The sequence below is a fragment of the Centroberyx affinis genome, unplaced genomic scaffold (genome assembly GCF_046629955.1).
Source record: "Centroberyx affinis isolate AG114_WGS23_722 - 3 ecotype Tasmania unplaced genomic scaffold, CSIRO-AGI_Caff_v1 ptg003162l_1, whole genome shotgun sequence".
NCBI classification, from domain to species: Eukaryota; Metazoa; Chordata; class Actinopteri; order Beryciformes; family Berycidae; genus Centroberyx; species Centroberyx affinis.
In genome coordinates this window covers 10,401-32,670 of record NW_027281215.1, presented here as the reverse complement: position 1 = coordinate 32,670, position 22,270 = coordinate 10,401, and the positions used below count along the sequence as shown (strand labels likewise).

The window sequence follows — 22,270 nt, the reverse complement described above, 5'->3', positions numbered from 1 at the left end:
CCATCAAAAGGTCGATCTTAGAGTTTCACCCCTGTTTTACTCTCCTCACTTTCAGCAAGACAACAGACAAATAGGGTTTGACAATGCACGCACGTTTTTTCCCCTTCTTCTCTCCTCTCCTCTCCCCTTCTCCTCCCCTCCCCCTCCTCCTCTGCTCTGCTCTCCTCTCCCTCCATCTCTCTGAACGGAGGTGTCATGTATGATGGGTAAAAGCTCGACTCAGTGAACAAAAGCCTTCATCTCTGGAGCGGTGTGATTCCTACAAGATTAGATTGTTTAATGGTGAGTAATTCCACAGAGAGGACACATTCCAGCTCTCATTTATCTGTATCTCTTCTCTTCCCTTCCTCTCTCTCTCTCTCTCTCTCTCTCACACACACACACACATATACTGTATACATGCACCCTGAATTTTAAGTGTCTGAAGTGGCAGGAATGAGGACAGTCTTTTCCGATACTGATACTGTGTGCATCTTGTCCTGAATATGCATACAGATAACGTTTCTCCAAATCAAATTAAAGGATGCACTCAAAAGCCTCAGTAATCACAGAGACAGCAGAGAGAGAGAGAGAGAGAGAGAGAGAGAGAGAGACAGAGAGAGAGAGAGAGAGAGAGAGGACTGCTGCATGGGAAAGAACACTGCACTAGCTTTGATTAAGTTGACTGTGTGAAACTAATGTAACAATGAATTGTTTGGGAAAGCATTGCTTTTCAAAGTTTCCCTCAAACAATAACTGTATTGACCGATTCTGGCGCATAACAGTGACTCTGTTTCCATCCAGCCTGTTTACTTATTAATAGCCCACTGCAAATAAAACAACCGTCTCATATAAACCCTTCAATAGCACTAAAGTAACTCCGTAAACCTCAACGATTGAAATCTCAATATGGTTTACAGACCTGGGTTACACTCCTGCCGGTTTATTCAGCAGCGGTCACACAGTGGATTTATCTTATCATGATCCACTTCCTCGCTTGTATCATATCACTGCTTTTATGTGAAAACCTCTTAACTCCTTGTCCCCAGCGAGGCAGGGGAAAACTCGTGCTTTTGTGAGATTCCATCTGACTCACAAGGCTGCTATCTCCGACTCGTAGTTTTTCAACTTTACAGGGTCTTTCATATAAATATGTTTCACGACCCTATAGGCCCCATAAAACACATTCGGAAACAAACTGTATAGATTGAAAGTGGGAGGATGTCAGCTGGAAAATTAACCATTTTAAAAACAATTTCTGGAAAGGGTTTTTTTTATGGAGACAAGGTTTTCATCAGCAGTGATATTCAATCATATGTGTGTGATTGAATAATTACAACTTTCTATTGTTCAGTTATCTTTGTTGTTATTATTGCTACTTTTTCTTGATTATCACTGTTTTGCTTTGGCAACAGATACTGTTGTATTTAATGCCAATAAAGCTAATTTGAATTGAATTGAATTGATATTCTTATACATTACTGTCCTCAGATGTTTATCCCATCCAAATTCCCATCTGTCAATTAGTGCAAATTCTACTTAATGTATAAGGTGAATGTTAAGTGAAAACCTAACAACTTCAATTTTGATTTTCATATTTTGACATGAACTGAAGGGATTACAGGGTCCTCTATGGGTGCAGAAAGGTTAATGAGCCTTGGGCTAGTGAAACCCTTTCCCAACCCCTTCCATGATGTCAAAAATACTCGGTTGTCGCTCTGATAGCATGTTTGTTTTCCCTGAAAAGCTGACATTTTGAAGATGCAAGGTTTTCACACCACAGCAGGGATGTGCTGCTGTACAAACAAAGTGTATGTTAGCTGTGAATGTGGTTCTCTCTTCTCTGGTTGTCACTGGAAAGCTACAGGATTGTTTGATAGCGTTTGCTCGCATAGTTGCACTGTTGGCATTCTTCATAAGCCCAGACTATCACTTCATTGCCTTCTGTGTGTCTCTACCACTCGTACAAAAACTCCCTTGATGACATATTCATTTGTCTTTATTAAAAACACACTTTGCTGTCTCCTTGTTTTGCGCATTGTCTGTCTCTATTAATCCATTATCGGGCAAATAGACACACACACTTTAACAACATACAAACACTTAACACACATCCGCACACAGACACCTAGAATAATTACTCCAATTACTCCAGATTTCTACTTCCAGTATAACTCAACTCTCTTGAATGACACATGGAGGATTTGCATGTCCCCGTCGCACTCTCACTCTTCCTGAGAGGAAACAAATCATCTCCACAACAACAATCACTTCTCATTTGTTACATCGGTTGGTGTCTCATTCTCTTTCTCCCTCTCTCTTTCTCTCTCTCTCTCTCCCCCTCTCTCTACCTGATTGCTTATCTCCTAATTGCTTTTCTATAAATGGATAAAACGTGTGCGTGTGTGAGTCTGTGCGTGTGTCTGTGTGCGTGTTTGAATCTGTGTGCACGCTCATGTGCATGTGGGTGTGTGTGATAAGTGTGTGTGTGTGTGTGTGTGTGTGAGAGCATGTGCTGAGAGTATTTCTGAGATCTTTGGCAGTGTCGTCCTCTAAATGTCTCATTACCCCCCTCTTGGGTGTAATTGCTGCACCATGCGTGGCTACGGCAAGCCCCCCTGGATGAACAAAATTAACACTATGAAATTACAAAACAAATTCATCCATTGCTATTCACCGGGGGAAACAGCAGAGAAAAAAGCTGAGCGGTGTAAAGGGATATTTCATCCCTTCTAAACAATAAAGATACACATGGAGAACTGGAAAGAAAACAGAAAATAACACGATAGCGGGGTACCTGCTTGGAGATTCCCGTCACTCCCATGTATTTTTATATCATGGATGAACCAAATCAAGCATGTATTTTGCATTTGATAGCCTGACATTATATTTTCCATTTCCAAGGGTAGAAATACGCTGACAGGCAATAAAAAGACTGGTAGCATTGCTAGGAAGTTTGTAGTACCCCGTAAGCAGCAAGATGGCCTTGAAATATATTGTATGTTGAGGATGTAACATATTAGGTTTTATAATTCATATATCTACGCATCTTTATGTATACAGTATATATTTGTATCTACATTTGTTCATTTGTACATACACAAATCCAAGGTTTGGAAAGTTGATTTTGCAAGCCACATATTTCTCTGCTGGAGAGTGGGTGTGTGTCAGTCTCAGGTGTGCTGTTATCTCTCAGACAGAAGCAGAAGAAAGAAACCATGGGATGTGGTAGTGCTACTAGAAGTTCCAATGGTTTTCAAATGGTCTGGTCCCATTTCAGATCCAAAAGGATGTCACTGAACACTGAGAGAACAAACAAAAGGGTTTTAGGTCGCCTTGGACGTTTAACACTATTTTCCATTATAGTGCATTAGGTCTCACAATGGGGAGGTAACACGTTGAAGAAGAGAGAGTGTCCTAAACAGAGTATCCTAAAGGAAGTCCACGGTGGAAGTAAAACCTTGTAACTTTTCAGTAAATTAGTATCATGTGTCCAGATTCATGGGCATGTATGGAGAAGGACAAGGGCAGAGAGATCAGGTGGATAGCATCAGAGACATCTATCTAAAAGAGTTGTGCCATTTTTTTTTTTAGATAGACGTTTGTGTTCAGGATAGTATACCAAAAATATAGTTCTCAATTGGATGTCAGATGCAGTCCTTTTCCCCTTATGCTGTCCTTTAACTCCTCTTCTCTTGGTATTGCCCTCCTCACCCTCCTCTCTCCTCCTCCTCCTGAATTATAGTGCCACATTGAACTCAGTCACCAGGAAGTCCACGTGGTCCCTCTCTTTGGTCTTGAAGGCCTCGGCGATGATGCGGGCGGCGTCCCTGTGCTCCCGGCCCCTCAGGGAAACCCCATTTACCTCCAGGATCACCTGACCCACCTTCAGCTGGCCGCAGTTATGAGCTGAGCCACCCCTCTGAGAGAGAGAGAGAGAGAGAGAGAGAGAAAGACAATTCGAATTCTGACGCACCTTTATTGTTTTCATTTGAAAACAAGTAGCAATACACACCACAATAAAACCACAATAAAGTCTACCTACCCCAAAGCCATACAGCAACCAGAGGGGGAAAAACACATATCATACTCATTGAATTAAAAATTCAGCCCCAGCATCCCCTTCCCATCCCTCCACTCATCCACCCAACCCACACAGCAGCAAACTGAGGTGCATTTCTTATCAGCTTATAATAGGAAAATTCTCCCTGAAGCCTTTCACTGCAAGTCCCAGCATTACCCTCTGTGGATATACTGATCTTGACCCTAACATTTTATTTTTCCTAGTCTTCCAAGTGTCTTTTTTGGCCTGCCTTGCAGTTGCTGCTATGTACTATAACCCCATAAAGTAAGGCTCCTTAGAGAAAGTGTTTTCCAAATCTACATTACCCGCAGCAACCCTCTCAACCCAACCCAACACCATCTTAAAAACAGGTGTTCTACCATGTTGGGTGCCAGAGGAGAAGACAGCCCTCCCCTACAATTTGATAAATTCGTGCCACAAGTCTGTTAGTTGCGATAGCTCCATGAATAATCCTCCACTGCAAATTAGCAGAGTGATTCTCTTTGGGAGGATTAAACAGGGTTCACCAACATCATCTCAGCTATGAGCTAGGCCCAAATTCCCCCATCCACCTTGATGACAGGGGTGCTGCTAGAAATTCTGGGTCCCCTGGCAAGATGTGACACTGGGCCCCCCAGCCCGATGCATCTAATTTAGTACAGTTTCACCTCTCTTCTCCAAAGAGCCACCGCAGCAGCTCAACTAACAGCATCTCTGTGACACTCCCCCCTGCCCCCAAACCTCCACCGGAGACAGCCCTGATGATGAACTTTAACTGACACCAGGTACTTCTTACTGAACTGCAGAATTCCCTGCTGTTGAGTGTTTAAAGACAGCGCGGTATAATCTTGCTGCAGCAAACAATCAACAGCCACTGCCACAGTTAATGATGGCAGTTCATCCTCCTCAGTTTCATTTGGCCAGCCCCACTGAAGCAGACCCTACACACCCTCTTGTAAAGAGCCTGGAAGGGCAGAACACTTTCTCTCCATGGCCTGCTGTGCCAGTTGGTGGGACCATGTGCCAATCTTTGCTGCAAATTCAGCTGGTGAGCCCCATTTCCCTGACATCTACCAGATTATGGTGACACTATGTTCACTATGCCCAGCCTGCAAACTGATGGATTTCAATAGTTTAGCCAGCAGCGACAGGTTACGAAACAAGACTAAGACTCTAACAGCCCTGCAACATTGCATTTTGTAGAAGTGTCCCTGCCGGGAATCAAACTCTGGTCTCCCGATTGAGAGTCTGCAATCTAACTCCCTGTGGCATACTTTCACCCATGTGACCAAAAGTGGTGAACAGAGCGACCGTTTTAATGACCATCAATGCGATCCATAGAGCCCCTGCTGTCCCGGGGCTAAAAACGGTCCTGCAACACTCTTGTCACATAGGTAGGACAGGCTGATAGAAGGCAGACAGCAGACAGGTCAATCTCCCCAGATCTTCTCCAGATGGCCGAAGCAGCACTCCTCCAATGGGGCCAAAGATGGAATAGCAGTCTGGAGCTGCTAGTAAACAGGTGCAGGAGACTATGTTCTGTAAGTTCACCAGCACTTGGTCCCTCAGCCGTATTGAGAGATACAACACCACTGCTCTGGTCCAATGCTAGCCTACCCAGAAGAAGAGTGTTGAAGCAGCCAGGTTATTGGCAGACATTCAGAACTGTACAAAATGGCTCTAGACAACTTAGCAACCACCTTGTCCACTATGTCATCCCAATTCTTAGTCACTGCCTCTCCTGACCCAAGGTAGACCCCTAAAACCGTCATGACCGCCTTTTCCACTGCAACTCCCCTGGTAGCTTCAGTGGCCCTGCCTTCCCTTCCCTTCCCTTCCCCCACTCATGGACTAGTTCATCCTTATATTCTCTTATATCTCGCAGTGCCTCACGTAAAACCTCAACAACCTGCCTTAGTAGCGACATAAGCCATAAAAATGATGGCTACATTATCAATAGACCCCCCCCCCCAACCAACACATACTCACAGACACACAGACACACATACATACATAATCTCCTGCTGCCTAGCCCTCAAAGCACAGAGCGAAGGCTCAGTAGCAAATGCATGCAGCCTCATGGCTTCAGATTTTTTTTTTTTTTTTCCTGGCCAACAACGTTCCATCCTCACTGCTCCATCCTCACATTCCGATATGTCTGTGATTAGAAATGTGTCGTCCATTATTGACTTCCCTGGCACAAAATAAGACAAGACACAGACACAGCAGCACAGCACAAGACAGTTTAAAAAAAGAAAAAAGTCTTCAGTCTATCCACAAGACACAAAGCCTCGGGTCTCAGCTCTTAAAGAGTGGTAAATCTCCCTTTTAGGTAGCAGTAAAAACACTGCCCTCTTACAGCTCCTTGGCAGCAAATTCTCCTGGAAAGAGTCCTGAAAGAAACAGATTTCCTTCCAACAAGTCCCACTGGTGTCTGTACAACTCGTCTGGAACTCCTTCAATCCCAGGACCCTAGCCCAGGGTCAACTGCTGAACTGCGGTGGGTAGCTTCTGTGTGAAGTAAGCATCTAAGGCCTCCCTCTAGTCTCAGCTTGGGCAGTCCAAAAAGAAGATCCTCAGCACACTCTTTGCCACTACTGCTTCCCACAGAGACACGCTTGAATAGACACTCACTTTTAGTTCCCTTGTCCGCTTCTACTCCAAGGTCACATCCCCTGAGGAAAGCCGTAGGTGACGCTGTCATGTTCCCTGCCCGTTCCTCATGTTTGCTGCCCATTACTCCTCGCGAGACTGAAGTAGAACGCGCGAGTAGCATCCACCTCCTTAAATCGTGGTGATTTGTGCATGTATTAGAGCCCCCTACACCTGGTCCTGCAAGGTCGGCCTTCTTTCCACTCTGAGCCCACTGCGAGTCTGAGCTCCTTCTAGCCGGCAACTCATTCTCAGTCTGTTATGTCCTGCTGCAATTTGCCCCTATACTGTATCACTGTTTCCCACCCACACCATTGCTAGAATTTCTAATAGTCCCCTTTGCCCTTCCACCATTTATCCTGGTACAAAAGTCCACATCTACTAGTATTTTTACATTCAAATTCCACAGGGAGTTTGGTTAAAGAGTTTGCAAGCTGATGTTGACACTACTATATGGTAATCAGAAAAAAAAACAGAAATAAAATCAAAACTATTCAAAATTCTAACTAATATTCAGACACAAATTGACAAACTACTCTTGCTGCACCCAGCTACCTACCACCCACCATGTGCATCACCTTGCTGCCTCTTTACTTCTCCTCCCCACATACCAGTTCATACTGCCTCACTATATGCAAAAAAGCATCTACTGACTGACAGTGAGGTCCCCCCCCAACCCCACCACCCCAGCCCTTTCCACTGTGAAATCTACTGTACAGTTTCAATCCCTGTCATTACCGCAGGGATTTCACTATAATACTGCTCCTCTCCCTATTCTGTGGAATAGTCTCCTCTCCAATTAGGAGCAGATACATCAACAAGTAGGAAACTAAACCTTGAATCACGGTAGGTTCTGAGATAGATAGACATATAGACAGATAGAGAGATAGATAGACAGATAGAGAGATAGATAGATAGATAGATAGATAGATAGATGAGGGAGAGAGAGAGAGAGAGAGAGAGAGAGAGAAAGAGAGAGAGAGAGACAGAGAGAGAGAGAGAGAGTGAGAAAGTGTCTGTCTGACTGACTGACTGAATGACTGACTACCTGACAGGCTGGCTGACTGGCTGACTGGCTGACTGACTGACTGACTGAATGACTGACTACCTGACAGGCTGGCTGACTGACTGACTGACTGACTGACTGAATGACTGAATGAATGACTGGTTGACTGTGCAGTTCTATTAATATCAGATTTGCACTCCAAACACACTGCCATTACTAGCAGTGCGATGAAGTTAAAGCCCCAGGAAAGAGGATTTGAATAGCTTTTATTTTCCCCTGTTGTCACAGTTGAGTATCTTTTTACCCATTCACCACAGTTTGAAAGACATGAAAGGCCATTTAGTAGATATAAACCTGATGTTTGGAGAGGTAGCTGAAGTGTACTTAGCTCTAAATGAGACTGGGGAGGGTGTGGATTGCCAGTTTTATCCAGAATAACTTATTTGCATAGATTAATCTGTACTACACTTTACGTCACAGGTAAATGATCCATTGTGGATGCTCTTACGAGTAAAAAAACAAAACAAAAACCCACATCTATTTAAAAAAAATAAAATAAAATAAAATTTGGATATGTCTCAAAAGGAGTCCTCCACAGAAAATTTTGCCTGGGGCCTCCAGCAGTTTAGAGCCCGCTCTGCATTTTGATGTCTCTTTAGTAATAAACTACTGTTGCTAAACCTTTTAGTCACCACTGCAGAGTCAAAATGCTATGGCACTGTCCACCAGACTTTTTGTGGTTGAAATTGGTGAAACTCTCTTTGGGGAAGTGGGCAATGTGAAGTTTTACTTCAGTGGCAACTGCAGTGTCTGTAAGGGTGGCTCTTGAGAAAGTCAAATCATTTCTTGTACATGTCAGGATTTTTCAGAAAAGAAAAAAGCGCTTTTCCTTCAGATGTGTATCCACGGATGACACAATGCCTTGGCACACAATGCTTTGTTACATCAATGCTGGTTAGTGCAGCTAGCAAGAGAGCCGGTAAATTGTCAGTCTAGTCAGCAGGTTACTGCACATGAAAAGAAAGGAGCGGTAATTGTCAATCAATATTTAATGAAGGAGAACATTTATATTTGCATTTCAGGCTGTATTACGTGTGTTTGCGCTGGAGTAATCTCACCTAGTGAAGACCTGAGATGGGGTTTAGGGGAATCACCTTTCCTCCATATAGCAGTACTAGTAGTCTCTTTTAAACTGTCACAATCTTCATTAAATACAAAAAGATAACAACACAACACAATTGTAGAAAAATCACAGATTTCAGTTTCTTGTGGTTTTAATAAACCACCAAACACATACACAAGTGTCGTTTCTTTCTGCCAGCCTCATCTCCCTGATGTTATTACCTAAGTCCAGGAGGGTAAAGACCAGCCATGCCTGCCAGACGAGGACTGCATTATCACCTCTCTTATTCACTGAGCCCACAACAATTACCCTGAGCCAGTGAAGCAGTCGGCCATCACGATGGGGAGATGGCGGTGATAGGGGCTGTCGCTCCAGGAGACGTGATGGGGACTGATAGCGGCAGGCCGGCACACAGCAGCTTACTCATCTGTACTCATCCTCAGCGGCAATGATTGAGATGACCAGGGGCGAGAGTCCTTGTGCCCAGAGAGACAGGAAACATCGAAGCCAGTGGTTTGCTCTATCTTTGCAACTCCTGTATGATTCCACTATGCTTGCTTCCAATGCTGCAGTGAGGCGGTATAGTGTAGGGCTTAGATGTGATGGCATCATCTGTCACCGGGATACAACTGATGTCCATCGGAGGGATAACGGCGAACATAATGGATTATTTCTTGGCTTGTTTTAAAAACATAAATTTGTCATTTTGAGCACAGAGGCACAGCGAGGATTATGTGCCTTGCTCAAGGGCCCTGATAACATCGAGTTAGTGTTATAACCGTCCCCCAGGTGACACAGCAAAGTTTTCCAGGTGTACTTTTCAACCGAACCTGCAACAAAGTCTCGCTCCCCTTTCTGTCACTGTGACCTTGAGGCTCCCATGTTATAAATGTCTCTAAATATCTGTAAGGTGGTACGGTATTATTGTTCAGGGACGTAGCAGCGGAGTCATGTAACTTGTGGCATGTCTTGCTCATGATTGATAGGGTGTGTACCTCAGTGACCCAACGGTTGGATGAATTGCACCCCATTAGAAACAGAAAAAAATTATGTGGAGCTGTAATTAGAAACCTTGCAATAAAGTTAACCTGATTAACTTTGTAATCTACTCTTCTAATGAACTTTAACCTAGTGAAACTCAGCCCTTGAACTAAGCTTTAAATTTTATCCTCCCAAAAAACAAAAGCCACACTAGGAAAGCACTGATTTCTTCTGCTATTATCCTTGGCAATCCACATCCTTTTTATTTTTATTAGCTCACCAAAGCATCTGAGAGGCTGAGAGAGAGCTTAATATATAGGTTGGGGGCTGTGGTTGTAGCATTTCACTGGTCTCATCTCTAAAACACAACTCCCTCTCTCTGTGCTTATGAAATGATCAATATCACAGGCAGTGCTGAGCTGATGCAAGACTTTGTTTACTTGCATATTAGTATGGCAATCAGATCCATACAGTGCAGTGATGGCCTTTTTCAAAGGTGACAAGCCAATCATTTCTTATGTTAGTCTTTAAATGGTTTGTTTGACTGCACACTGCACAACCCAGCTATCATATGCAGTGTTAATCCTTTTTGAGATAAATAGGATGCTTTAATTAAAAACACTGCAAGAAACTTTGAGCTGGTTAACTCTTTAATCTACAGAGTGGAAGAACCAGACGCTGCCTGATAATAATGCCATGAGGTCTTCATTAGCAGGCTGCGGAACAGCAGAAGCTCTGGTAAAAGCCGAGAGCAGACAACCATCAGCCAATTACGACGCTGATGAGGCCTGGTGTATTGTGACTGATTGGCTGATTGGGGCACATGTAATATTGCTGCAAGCAAACAGCATTGATATGAAAATTAGCCTAACTGGATACTTTGTCTCCTGATTGTCAAAAAGGGGACACATGAGAGGAAAGGGTTGAGTGGGGGATAAGTGAGTGTAGGCGGCGCCCCATCTTCCTGCCTTTTGTGTGTGGATTTCTGTTGCAAGCATTGATAGGAACACCAGCGGTTTGGGAATAAAAACACACTCGTGCCTGTCTCTGTTTAACCCATGACCTTCCCCCCACCCATGCAGATACCCAATAACCCATCCACCCACACCACCTGTCCTTAACTTTTTCATCAGCACAATTCCTCCTCCTTCCTCTTTTCCTTATTAACATAGCTCATTCATCTTTTGCATTCTCCACCCTCTCTCCGTCCTTTCTTCCCGTATACTCTTTGATTTTGAATGTGCTGATTTCCTATCCTTTTATCCCTCCCCTCGCAATCAGCACCCTTTTTTATTTCAATCACCACCTCTTTGGAGTGGGAGGCTGAGAGACAGCTTTATATATGGGGTGTGGACTGTGGTCGTAGCTTTTCAGTGCTCTGATCTCTAAAATGTAACTCCCTGGTTCTCAGTGCGACAGACAGTCGTGGGCTGATGCAAGGCTTTGTTGACTTGCATATTACCATGGCAGTCAGATACATGCACACTCAGATGCAGTGCTGGCCTTCTTCAAAAGGTGACAAACCTCTCATTTCCTCTGTTAATGATTCAAAGTTTTGATTGCACACTACATAACCAGGCATCTAATGAAGTGCCTATATTTTTCAATATAAACCTGACCCTGTATTTAAAACCTGGTGGAATCTATAATCTACTCATCCGAATAGTTGAACTAAACATTAACGGACATTAACGTTAACTTTGAACTGGGCCCTTGAGTTGAACTTTAACCTTTTTTCAAAAGGTACTGGATGGTCTCCACTAGATGATGCTGCTGATTTTACCTTTGTCCCAAAATGCCGATACCACACAATAGCAATTGCCACAGAGTGAAAAGACTAATTGCCATGCATTGTCAGAGTCTCTAGGCAGTCAAGCCTTTTGATGGAGGCCATTAAAGGTTGTAATCATCCTTGTAAAAGCCCTAAAAGAGATGGAAAATAGCAGGATTCTCAGTGTGAGTTCAGCTCCAGTGTGAATCCATGACGGTTTGAAGGAAATCAAATCCCACCTGGAAAGTGGGGATGTGGTACCATGGAAAAGAACCATTAAGGCACCAGGGATAATAAACACAGCTAACAATACAAGGAAAATATTCACCATTTTGACAAATGGAGCTGATTGCATGGTAATTAGGATACTGGATTAAGTAGAGGTTAGAAGCAGCTTTGTGGGAGAATTACATTGTATTCTTCATGACCCACCTGTATTGTGACAATACGTGGCAGAGGCTGGCGAGTGTTGGCACCCCCTTCAATGGCAATACCCAGGGTGCTGGCACTCTTTGCCACCCTCACTAGTGTGGAGGTGGGCTCCAAGAGCCCCGGCTATGGTAAAGGAGAGAGAGAGAGGAGCATAAGTTATTGTGACTGTATTATTTGTGTATATATACATACCTAACATATGAATGCATTGACTATATTTCATAACCACCCTTTGTCTGCTCCCCATTGGTCCCACTATTTATCCGGGGAAGGTTTTTCTTTTCACTGAGCGCAAATGCTCACCAGTCTTTGCACGTACATTCATAAATGTCATGACTATATGTTTACAGGTACATATTCTGGTGACATATTCATGAATGAACAATCATGTTTAACGGCTTCATTGAGTGTTACAGTTTTGCAGCTCACAGAACAAAAGAAACAACCATTTTAATTTGTATTTTTACCCACTTATGGGTAGTTTTGAAGAGCACATTTGCTCTTTACAGCACACTCTCACTTCACATTCATGCTTGAACAACTGAATATTAAATGCCTTGCTCAAGGGCAATAAACGTCTTCTCAGCTGGTCCGGGCAATAAAACCATCAGCCCTCTGGTCACAAGCCTGCGTCTCTACCCCCACGCTTACTTCAACATTGTGGCAACCTTTATTCTCTTCCACCAATCACTAAGAACCAGGGAGGCATTTGAGAGTCTTTCCTACGCTACAGTGCAGTGAGTGATGAAATGAAGGAGAAAGTGACTGAATGAATGACGTGATTGAGAAATTAACCGATGAGTGAAACAAAGGAAACAGTCTGCAAGAGCAAAGAGAGGGAGGAGAGAACAGATCACAGTTAGGATTGAGAACACACTCTGGAGGAGGATTAGCCATAAAGCACATCTATTTATCAACCTGCAATTCTTGGCTTTCATTCAGCTGAGACACACACACACACACACACACACACACACACACACACACACACACTCAGATACACACATACACACATACACTCCTCAGTGCATCAAATACATTTCTCTCTCCTCAGAATCTAATCCATTAATCAGTCCATCCATCCATCTATTCATCCATCTATTCATCCATCCATCCATCTAAACACATTTGGCTCATGGCTGTTATGAATCGTCCCCTCACCGGTTTGGTGGAGGTGTCCCCTCCACCCCCCTGGGGGTCTCGGTGGGGGCGTGTGCGTGCAGAATGGGGGCTGCTGTCTTTGCTGATGTGTCCTGACTCAGCGATGTCCACCCCGCTGTCCTCACTAAGGGTCTGTCCGCTGTCTGAGAGCTGGGACAGGGTTCCTCCTGAGGGGGAGCAGGGAGAGAACAGGTCAGGGACTCATTTACTTCCATCCACACCAATCTACACATACTGCAAAAAAACTGTTAAGATCAATAGGTCCGATAATACAGTGTGCAGATGTCCAAATCTTATTTTTTGAATGCTATAAGTGAAAAAAATCTACCACTTGGGTTAGAGTCTTTTTTACTGCTTTCATTCAACTTTTGTTCAACTTCTTTTAACAACTTTCTTGAATCAAGTGACATTATAGCGAATCAAGTGGAGAGATCTTCCTTATTTCAAGATATTGTCAGCTAAAACTGCAGTGGAAAAAAAGGTAATTTATCTATCCCCATTGACAGATTTTTTACACTTGTTTTGACAAAAAATATGATTTTAAGACTGAATACAGGATTAAATGACTCGTTAAAATGATTAATGTTTTGCATGCAGTGGTAATTGTACACAGCGTTCTGGATTATTGCTCATATAAGCATATTAAGTCCAACTTAGTATATATTTGGATTCATTACACACGATGTTAATACGCATCTTCATACCCCAAAATATTCTGCATATTACCTGATTTTATGCAGACTGTGAAAACCAGCAGCAAACAGGATATGGTGTACACATGGCTCAGTATCTGGCCAATATCAGTAAATAAATCCCAACTATCTTATTTGAGGCTTTAAAAATCAAGAGAGATGTATCCTGGTTATTTCTAAATGGGATATGATGTTTAGATGAGGCAACTCAAGAAATGGAGCTTTAATAATCCTGCATAACAACATAATAAATATGGTATCTTGAACTTTGTATGCATGTAAACATATACAGATATATGTGTGCTCAAATACAAAGATAACACCTAAACTACACAGCCTGCGTAACATTTGCATATCCAAACTTGTTGCAGCCCAGTTGCAGCACGGCATTTTAATCTACATTTTCACCTCTGTGTAAGTGAACATAATTATCTAGTTTTGCTTATTTTTCCAGAAACAACTCAAGTTGTACCATGAGGAACATTAATGTACTATATAGGGTACTTATGTTACTTTTTTTTTTAGAGTATAGGCATACTGTAGCCAAATAGAAGCTTCTCAGCGGCTCCACAGATAACTTCATCTAATTTCATAACTTCGTCTCAACATCTATTTAAATGACATCGGTATATGTATCCTCTATTTTGTTTACTGACATGGTGATAAATGACTATACTAATCTATAGACATTGATATGGCTCAAATATGCAACAGACCGCTGTGTAGTCCGCCAAAAATAGAAGCCATGATCCGTGTGCCGTGTGCTGCAGCCAGTGGAGCAGCTGCAGTGAAGTAAATGGCTGTGAATCTGGTCCGACCCTTCCGACACAAACGGATGGAACAGAAACACACCTGGTGTAACTGAGCCGCAAGGATGTTTCGGGAGTTTTCTGGCTGTCAACTCCACACCATCCTCATTTGCTCCTATTCAAGATCTGGCTGGTGAGGAGGATCTCGCACTATCCAGTACTGATTACTATGGGACAGTAACTACCTCCGCCAACAGAGTTGGACGGGGGTTATGTTTTCTCCCTGTTCCGTCTGTCTGTTTGGCTGTTAGAAGGATAACTCCAAAAGTTATGAAAGTGTTTGCATGAAACTTCGTGGAAAGATTGGTCATGGGACAAGGAAGAACTGATTAACATTTCACAACGATTGGCCAAAGGGGGGCGTGACAGTGGCTGTGGCTTCTCATAAAAAGGACTTCTGAATGGATTGACGTGATCATCAAACTTTGTGGACAATCAGCAGACAGAAGAAGAGGCAAATCCTCCATTATTGGCCCAATCAAACAACATGGGGGAACTGGGGAGTTCATTTTCAGTTTAGATATAGGCCTATCCACCCAGCCAATTTTTCCTAAAGAAATTATTAACTTTTGGTGAAAATCCGACATGTGGAACTGGCATATATTAATGATTGCATAGTGTTAGAGGAGGCATGGACTTTACTTAGTGCCATCTAGTTGTGATGGCACCAGTGATAATTTTGGCAATATAGCAATTGCATGAATAAAATTCTGATGTCATGCTGACTCACATATCAATTCATCAACTGCTGCTATGTCTTCTCCACTAATGCCACCAAGACAACTATCTATTTATTTATTGGCAGATAAAGTGATTCTGATTACCAACTTTACTGAACAAAAAGCTGTCTCTCTCCAGCTCCTCTGTCCCCCAGCCTCCCTGTGCCTCACCTCGGGCCTGGGGCAGGGGCCGCACCTCGTTGACGTCCGGCTCTGCGTTGGGTCTGTGAACCTCCACTGTTACAAACTGCGGTTTGGAGCCAGGGGAGGCCTTGGACCCCGGGTTGACAGGGGGTATGGAGGGAGGTGGGGGAGGAGCAGGGAGCGGGGGCGGGGGCGGAGGTGAAGGGGTCGGGGCGGCAGGCTTGGTGTTCCTACTAGGGGACTGGACCCTGGGGAAAGGACCAATGTTATGCTGGGTGACCATGGAAAACTGAGCGGCTGCTATGTGTTCTTTCTTGGAGGGGAGTGAGGGATCTCTCTTTCGGATGGCGGTGTAGTCCCGGGACGGGTCCCTAGGAGGCTCTCTACTGTGGGGGAGCGAGGGGGAGGCAGGGGTGGTGTGTCCGGGGTCTTTGTGGTGGTTACGGGAGGCCGGGGCTGTGAAGTACAAGCCAGAGTGGGAAGACTCAGACGAGGGGCGTTTGTTGACCTGGTCTCGTCTGCTGGGGTGCCTCTGCACCCCCGGCGGGGGTGGAGGTTTGAAGGAGGGGGGAGATTCGACTGTGGTGGAGTTTACGTCGTCCTAAAGCGAGAAGAGGATACAGCCGTTAACATCAATTTGCAACACACATTCAGGGGACACATGCTAATATTGAAAAGCATACTTCAAATCCAGGTTTCAGATTGTTCTTATCTCATGTTGCTCACTCATTTTCCCTCTCGCTCTTTTTCTCTCTCTTGCTTTCTCTCACACACACAAACACACACACACACACACCTGTGTGTGTGTGTGGGACACACACACACCTGTGTGTGTGTGTGTGACATGCTGACACACAGACGCTGACACACAGCTCACACACTGCAGTGGGCATCTCTTCATTCACTCCACCCACTTCAATCTTTGTACATCTCAAGACGTTCAACACATCCAAACCAGGTTCAACACGTGTGTTGGTGTTCTCCGGATCGATTCCGCCCGTCTTCTGCGTTCCCAGGCAAGACAGCTCAAACAAAAAACTAAACAGTGGAATGAACAACACTGAGACATGAGTGGCTTGCCTGTGTATGGAGTGAGTTTTGATAGAAAAAAAGAAAAGAAAAGGGGGAAAAATAAATAAAAAGTAATAAAAAAAAAGTAGGATATGAACTGGGACGACTGCAGACTAAAAGCCTTCTCCTCGTCCTTTCTCTTGTCTCCTGCTGTTCAGAATGAACACATGAGACCTCTTGGTGTTTCTTGTTGCTCTGGAAACTGAGGTCGCCATGGAATCTTTTTTTTTTTTTAACCTCTGGTGCCACAGTAAGCCCCGCTTTGTCGCAGAGATGGAGTGGTAGGAAGAGTATTAGAAAAAGGCTAGGGGGCATTGTGAGGTGCAGCCTCTACTCTCATCTTTCCACTCAAGGGAGAAAAAATGAGGAAGGGCAACACCGGGACCTATTCTGTCAGAGATTCACGTCTCTCCCTTTCTCTCCCTCCCATTAGGAGAAGGCGCTCAGCCTCTGTCTACAATACCAAGCCTTAGGGTTGCTCCATCCCCTCCCTACCTGTTTCACATTCTTCCCTCCCTTTTTCCCTCCCTCCCTTCTGTCCTGTGCTGTGTCCATCTTTATCAGGCTGAAGCCGGAGCTGTGACTGCTGGGCTCACCAGAGAGATGTCAGGTAGTAGCGTGTCCAGACTCTCCGGAGGATCCTCCTCATTACTCTGCACCACACTGTCGTTCTGAGAGACACGGGAAGAGATGAAGAAAGAAAGGAGGACAGAAGGTGCAGAGGTGAAAGAGAGAGGTAATGAAAGAGAAGAAGAGAGCGAAGGCAGACAGAAAAACAGAAAGGGGGGAGGAAGGAGAGAATGAGAGTGATAAGAGTGAGAGGGGGAAAGCTTGTGAGCAGATGTTAAACACAGATGCGTGTTTATCCCAAAACAAATGTCAAGACCAAATTAGATTTGGTGGATGTTCCACCTCTCAGAGGAAAGGGAGAGACATCAATACCTCTTCGCATTCGCTTGCCCGTCTCAAAGTTTGCACACTATATGGAAGTCAAGCGAAAAGGCATGCACACACACGCACACACGCACAGCTACACACACACACACACACACACGTTATCATGTCTTCTTCCACAAGCGAAAACACACGCTGTGTAATCGATACAAAGCATCAATTCAGTACAAAGCAAGATTCGGCAGCTCGATCCTGCTGCCATGGCGGAGAAGAAGAGACAATTTGCCGCAGATCTGTGAGTGCTTTCAGTGCAGATGAGATGAGTTCAGAGTAGCGCTGCCCTTCATTAAACTCTGTCTCTAAACCAAAACAAAAGCCCCATCAATTCATCTTAATTACCCCTTGCTGCCGCATGGGGAGCACTTACAGCCAATTTATTTATCACAAGAGTCAATCGACTTTCTAGATGTGGAGATCTTGCTCTGCACTGTATGCAGTGAGAATACACTGTTTGCGTGTGTGTGTGTTTGTTTGATCAAGCATTTTCATACACAACTAAAATAGTGTGCATGTATGTGTGTGTGCGTGTGTAGATTATATATGCCACCGTGTGTTTGTGTGTCTATCCGCGGGAGTTTTGCGTCTGCATTGGTATGCAGTAGACTATGTACCTGGCTTTGAGTCTCGTTCAGAAATCCTGTGTTTTTATCCTCTCCAAAACCCACCCAGCTCTCTAATCTCTTTTACACAGCAGTGGTAGCAGTCACCCGTGGGTCCAAAACAACACCAACAGACACACATACGCACACACATTTACACACATACAGAAAAATACATAGAAATGAGCATGAATACCCCCCCCCCCGCTCACCCAACAGACACACACACACACACACACACACAAATGGACCTTCCCGGGGGGGCAAGTAGAAGGCCCATCTGAATGAGCAGCTCTGTTTAGTGGCAACATCTACAGACCGTAAATTGCTTATCTTTGCTGTCAGCTGAGACACTGTTTAGTATGTGTGTGTGTGTTTGGGTGTGTGCGCGTGTGTCTGTTCATCAGTATAATCAAACATTTTCATCCACAGCTAGAAAATACTTGCTACTAAATACATACTAGCATATTTGCGTCTGTGTTTGTCTGCACATCCTTCTATGAGTGTGCTTGTGTGTTTGCGCACTAATCTGACAATTGTAAACTAATCCAACAATAGGTCCAGTAGTTTGCAAACCAGGCAGGGATGCGATTAGGAACCCAAAAATACGGGAAAAACAGCAACCCATCAACAACAAAAAACAAGAAAACGCAGGTATTCTCCCATTAGAAATAAATCCTGAAAATAGAAAATCACACCCCTGAGTCTGGTACGCTTTACTGGAGGAGTTGCCTTCTCCATAGAGGGCTGATATGAAAGCAAGTTAGCCTTTTCTGTTGTAATTAACCAGCTTGAACTGCATGCCTACAACAACAGCTACCTCACAGCAGCAGCTACATCATATTGCCATTTCATCTGCTCACATGCTGATAAATGATAATATGTGATGTGTATTTTACAGGAGTGAAGATCACCTGGGTGCAAATCAAACAATCCTGACTCACAGGAATCAGGGATGTGTGTATGTATGTGTTTGTATATTATAAAAGAGAAAAAAGAAAAAGTCCACTGTCAAAAATGGAGTAAGAGATATACAGCAACCATCACACAACAATATTCAGAGAAATATTAATTTCAAGCAAATTACTTTCTTCAATAAAGTCAGGATTGAGAAAAAACAGAGAGAAGAAAATCACTTCAAACAGCACTACAAAACCACAAACCGAGGCGAGAGACGGCGTGTGTGTGTGTGTGTGTGTGTTTGTGTGTGTGTGTGTGTGTGTGTGTGTGTGTGTGTGTGTGTGAATGAATGTGCGCGCGAGTGTGTCTCAAACACATTAGTCCATAAGGAACTTTACATCTCCTCGTGTTAGACAGTGTATGTGCGGGTTTGTGCTGCACAGTATTTGTCACTTTCAGCAGTGATTCCTACCTCCATCATATCTATCAGCCACAGCAGCCTTTCCTATAGAGGGTGAGAAGGGATGGGGGGTTTTGGGGGGGTGGGATGAGGAGGAGGAGGGGGGGGGGGGGGGGTGTTAGCGCTGTGGTGGAAAAAAACACAACCTATCAAATATCAGCTAGGAGACTTTTCAATCTCAGCAGGAAGGCAGTGGAACATGTCATTCATCAAAGTCTCTTCCAAAACAGGATCTTTTCGAGAACAGAGTCTTTTATAATCCATGGAAATACAGTATATGTCATCCTTTTGACAGTATCCTCTCTCTCTCTCTCTCTCTCTCTCTGTCACACACACACACACACACCTCTCTGTCTGTCCATCCATCCATCCAAGTGGGTAATAGAAGCAACACAGTGACAGAGAGCAGATAGCCAGATAGAGAAATTACCAACCAACCAACCGGAATCCAAACAGACAGATACCGAGGCAGACAAGAAAGGAAAAAACATGAAACAGAGGTGCACACGGGGTCATTGATCAAAGTGGTTTGTACCAGGTTGTATTATTGGCATCATGTCTCTGCACCCTCTCTTAAACCGAAAAGTATTGGTGGCAGACACGCAACAACGCCCTCATATGACGGAAACAGATGGGATCAAATCAACAGAGAAAGAAACAACCATGGGGAGCGAACGTGGGAGCAGCAAACTCTATGCATCAACAGCTTAGAATACATGCGGGTTTAGGAACAGCCGGCTAATTGTCCAACCGGTATGTGAAGCCTACCCGTGCGGAGCTGAGGGTGGTGTTGGTCATGTAGCTGGCTGAAGAGGAGGTCAGGGTGTCTGGGAAGGACACCATGGACAGGGAGTCTGGGTGGAGGGCCGTGGCTCCCGCTGTCCCCTGCCGCGCCTTTAGAGCCTGGATTTCGCGTCGCAGCACGAGCCCGTCAAAGCGCTCCAGGTCCTGCGGGGTGACCAGGCCGCGCACCTCCGACAGCAGGGAGAACTGGAGGGAGAGGGAGAGGGAGGAGGGTGAGAGGGGTGTGCAGAGGAGAAGAACAAAGAGGTGTGATGTAACATGTTTACAGTATGTAGACGGTTTGAAAAAAAAAAACACATCCCATGCATTATGAAGGCTGTAGCTCCCAAATGTAACTTCCAAGGCTTTTTGTGGGTGTGAAAACAGGCAGAGAATCAGTAGCCTGGATTTCCTAATATTTTATGGTTGCGATGGAATCAATCATGTCATTTTCAAACCTCATATGCGGAGAATATCTGAACACTTACTCCGAATACTAAATCCAGGTACTTCCCGGACAACAAATAGTAGAAATTTGTTGTTGTTGTAGAAATAAGTTTGGTGATTTTGGACCTATGCATAATTTGTCTCTTACATACCTGTTATACTTGCACCCGCAGACAATATTGACTCCAACTCAGCTGTCGGTTGAAACGGTGAGCTCCTGTTGCTAGGCCTGTTGCCGCTAACAATCCAGTCCGAACAGCGTTTGTCAAAATTGTTGTCATATTGTTTTCACAGAATGGCTTTGTTGGAGATATTTTGATATATCTATACTCATATGTATTTATGAGTTGATAATGTCATTTTTCCTGACAAATTACGATTCTTTTATGTTTTATGTGAAGAACATTGAATTTGCCTTGTGTATGAAATGTGCTATGTAAATAAAGTTTGCCTTGCCTTGCCTATACCCCATTTGGATTCGTTAGCAGCAAGAGGCAACGGAGCTCGCTGTTTCAACCGACAGCTGACTCAGGATGCAATATTGTCTGCAGGTCCAAGTACTACAGGTATGTCAGAGACAAATTATATATAGTTTCAAAATCGCCAAACTTATCCTTTAAGATATCTATGTCCTATCCAAGAATACTGTATGTCTGACAGATGTATATTTATTTCATATTTGACCAGATATACAGATATGTCAACAAAACCCTGAATATGCATTGGAACTGGTCCGTATTCTCTAGAGAATCTGACAGATTTCCAGTCCTACTATTTCCAGATTCTGGCCCTTGACTGTGGGTGCAACCAAGGAACACAGCAATGTACCTGAAAATTGGAAATACAATACTTTTGATATATTGTGTTTTTTATGAGGTGTACTGCACACGGTGAGAAAAACAAGTGACTTTTAAGAGCCGGGGAGAAAAACAGAACCGTGAGCATCTGAAAAAAAACAAAAAGCGCCTCAGCATAAATCTTGGAAAGTCTCACAAAAAACTTCACTTCAAGCCACACACACACACACACACATGAGCAGATTCCTGCCCAAAGAAAATTGATTTTGTTTGAATTTTTTCCCCTCTCTCTCTCTGTTTTCTCTCACTCTGTTTTCTCGTACAACAACCCATACCTCCCTCACCTTTGCGTGCGTGTTGAGCAGCTCAAACAGCGCCATGACCAGCTGCTCCACTCCGATGTGTCCGTCGCGATACTCCTCCACGTAGTAGCCCATGGTCTGCCGCTCCGCCTCGGTCAGCAGGTGCCGCGCCTGCTCCTCCAGCATGGCCCGGGACTGGTTCACCAGGCTGGACAGGGTCACCTGGGAGCCCGCCACACCCTTATAGAAAACCGGCTGGATGGATGGATGGATGGATGGATGGATGGAGGAGGAGATGGAGGGTGTGGATGGTAAAAGATGGGGGAGGGAGAGGTGGATGGGTGATGGAGGGTGAGATGAAGTTAAATAAGAGGTGGAGGTAATAAGATGGGAGTTTAAAGAAGGTGTATAGGACACGGAGCAAG

General features: G+C 44.2%; 1 protein-coding gene across 1 annotated transcript; it reads right to left on the bottom strand.

The window, feature by feature from the left end:
- Positions 1 to 3,718: 3,718 nt before the first annotated feature.
- whrna (whirlin a) lies at positions 3,719 to 22,100 on the bottom strand (the record flags this gene model as incomplete). Its single annotated transcript, XM_071537954.1, has 8 exons — positions 3,719 to 3,901; positions 12,008 to 12,130; positions 13,169 to 13,335; positions 15,560 to 16,133; positions 17,200 to 17,274; positions 19,529 to 19,561; positions 20,285 to 20,506; positions 21,888 to 22,100. Coding segments are annotated over 8 exons (1,590 nt in total), but the record flags the coding sequence as incomplete, so codon positions are not given.
- Positions 22,101 to 22,270: the final 170 nt, after the last annotated feature.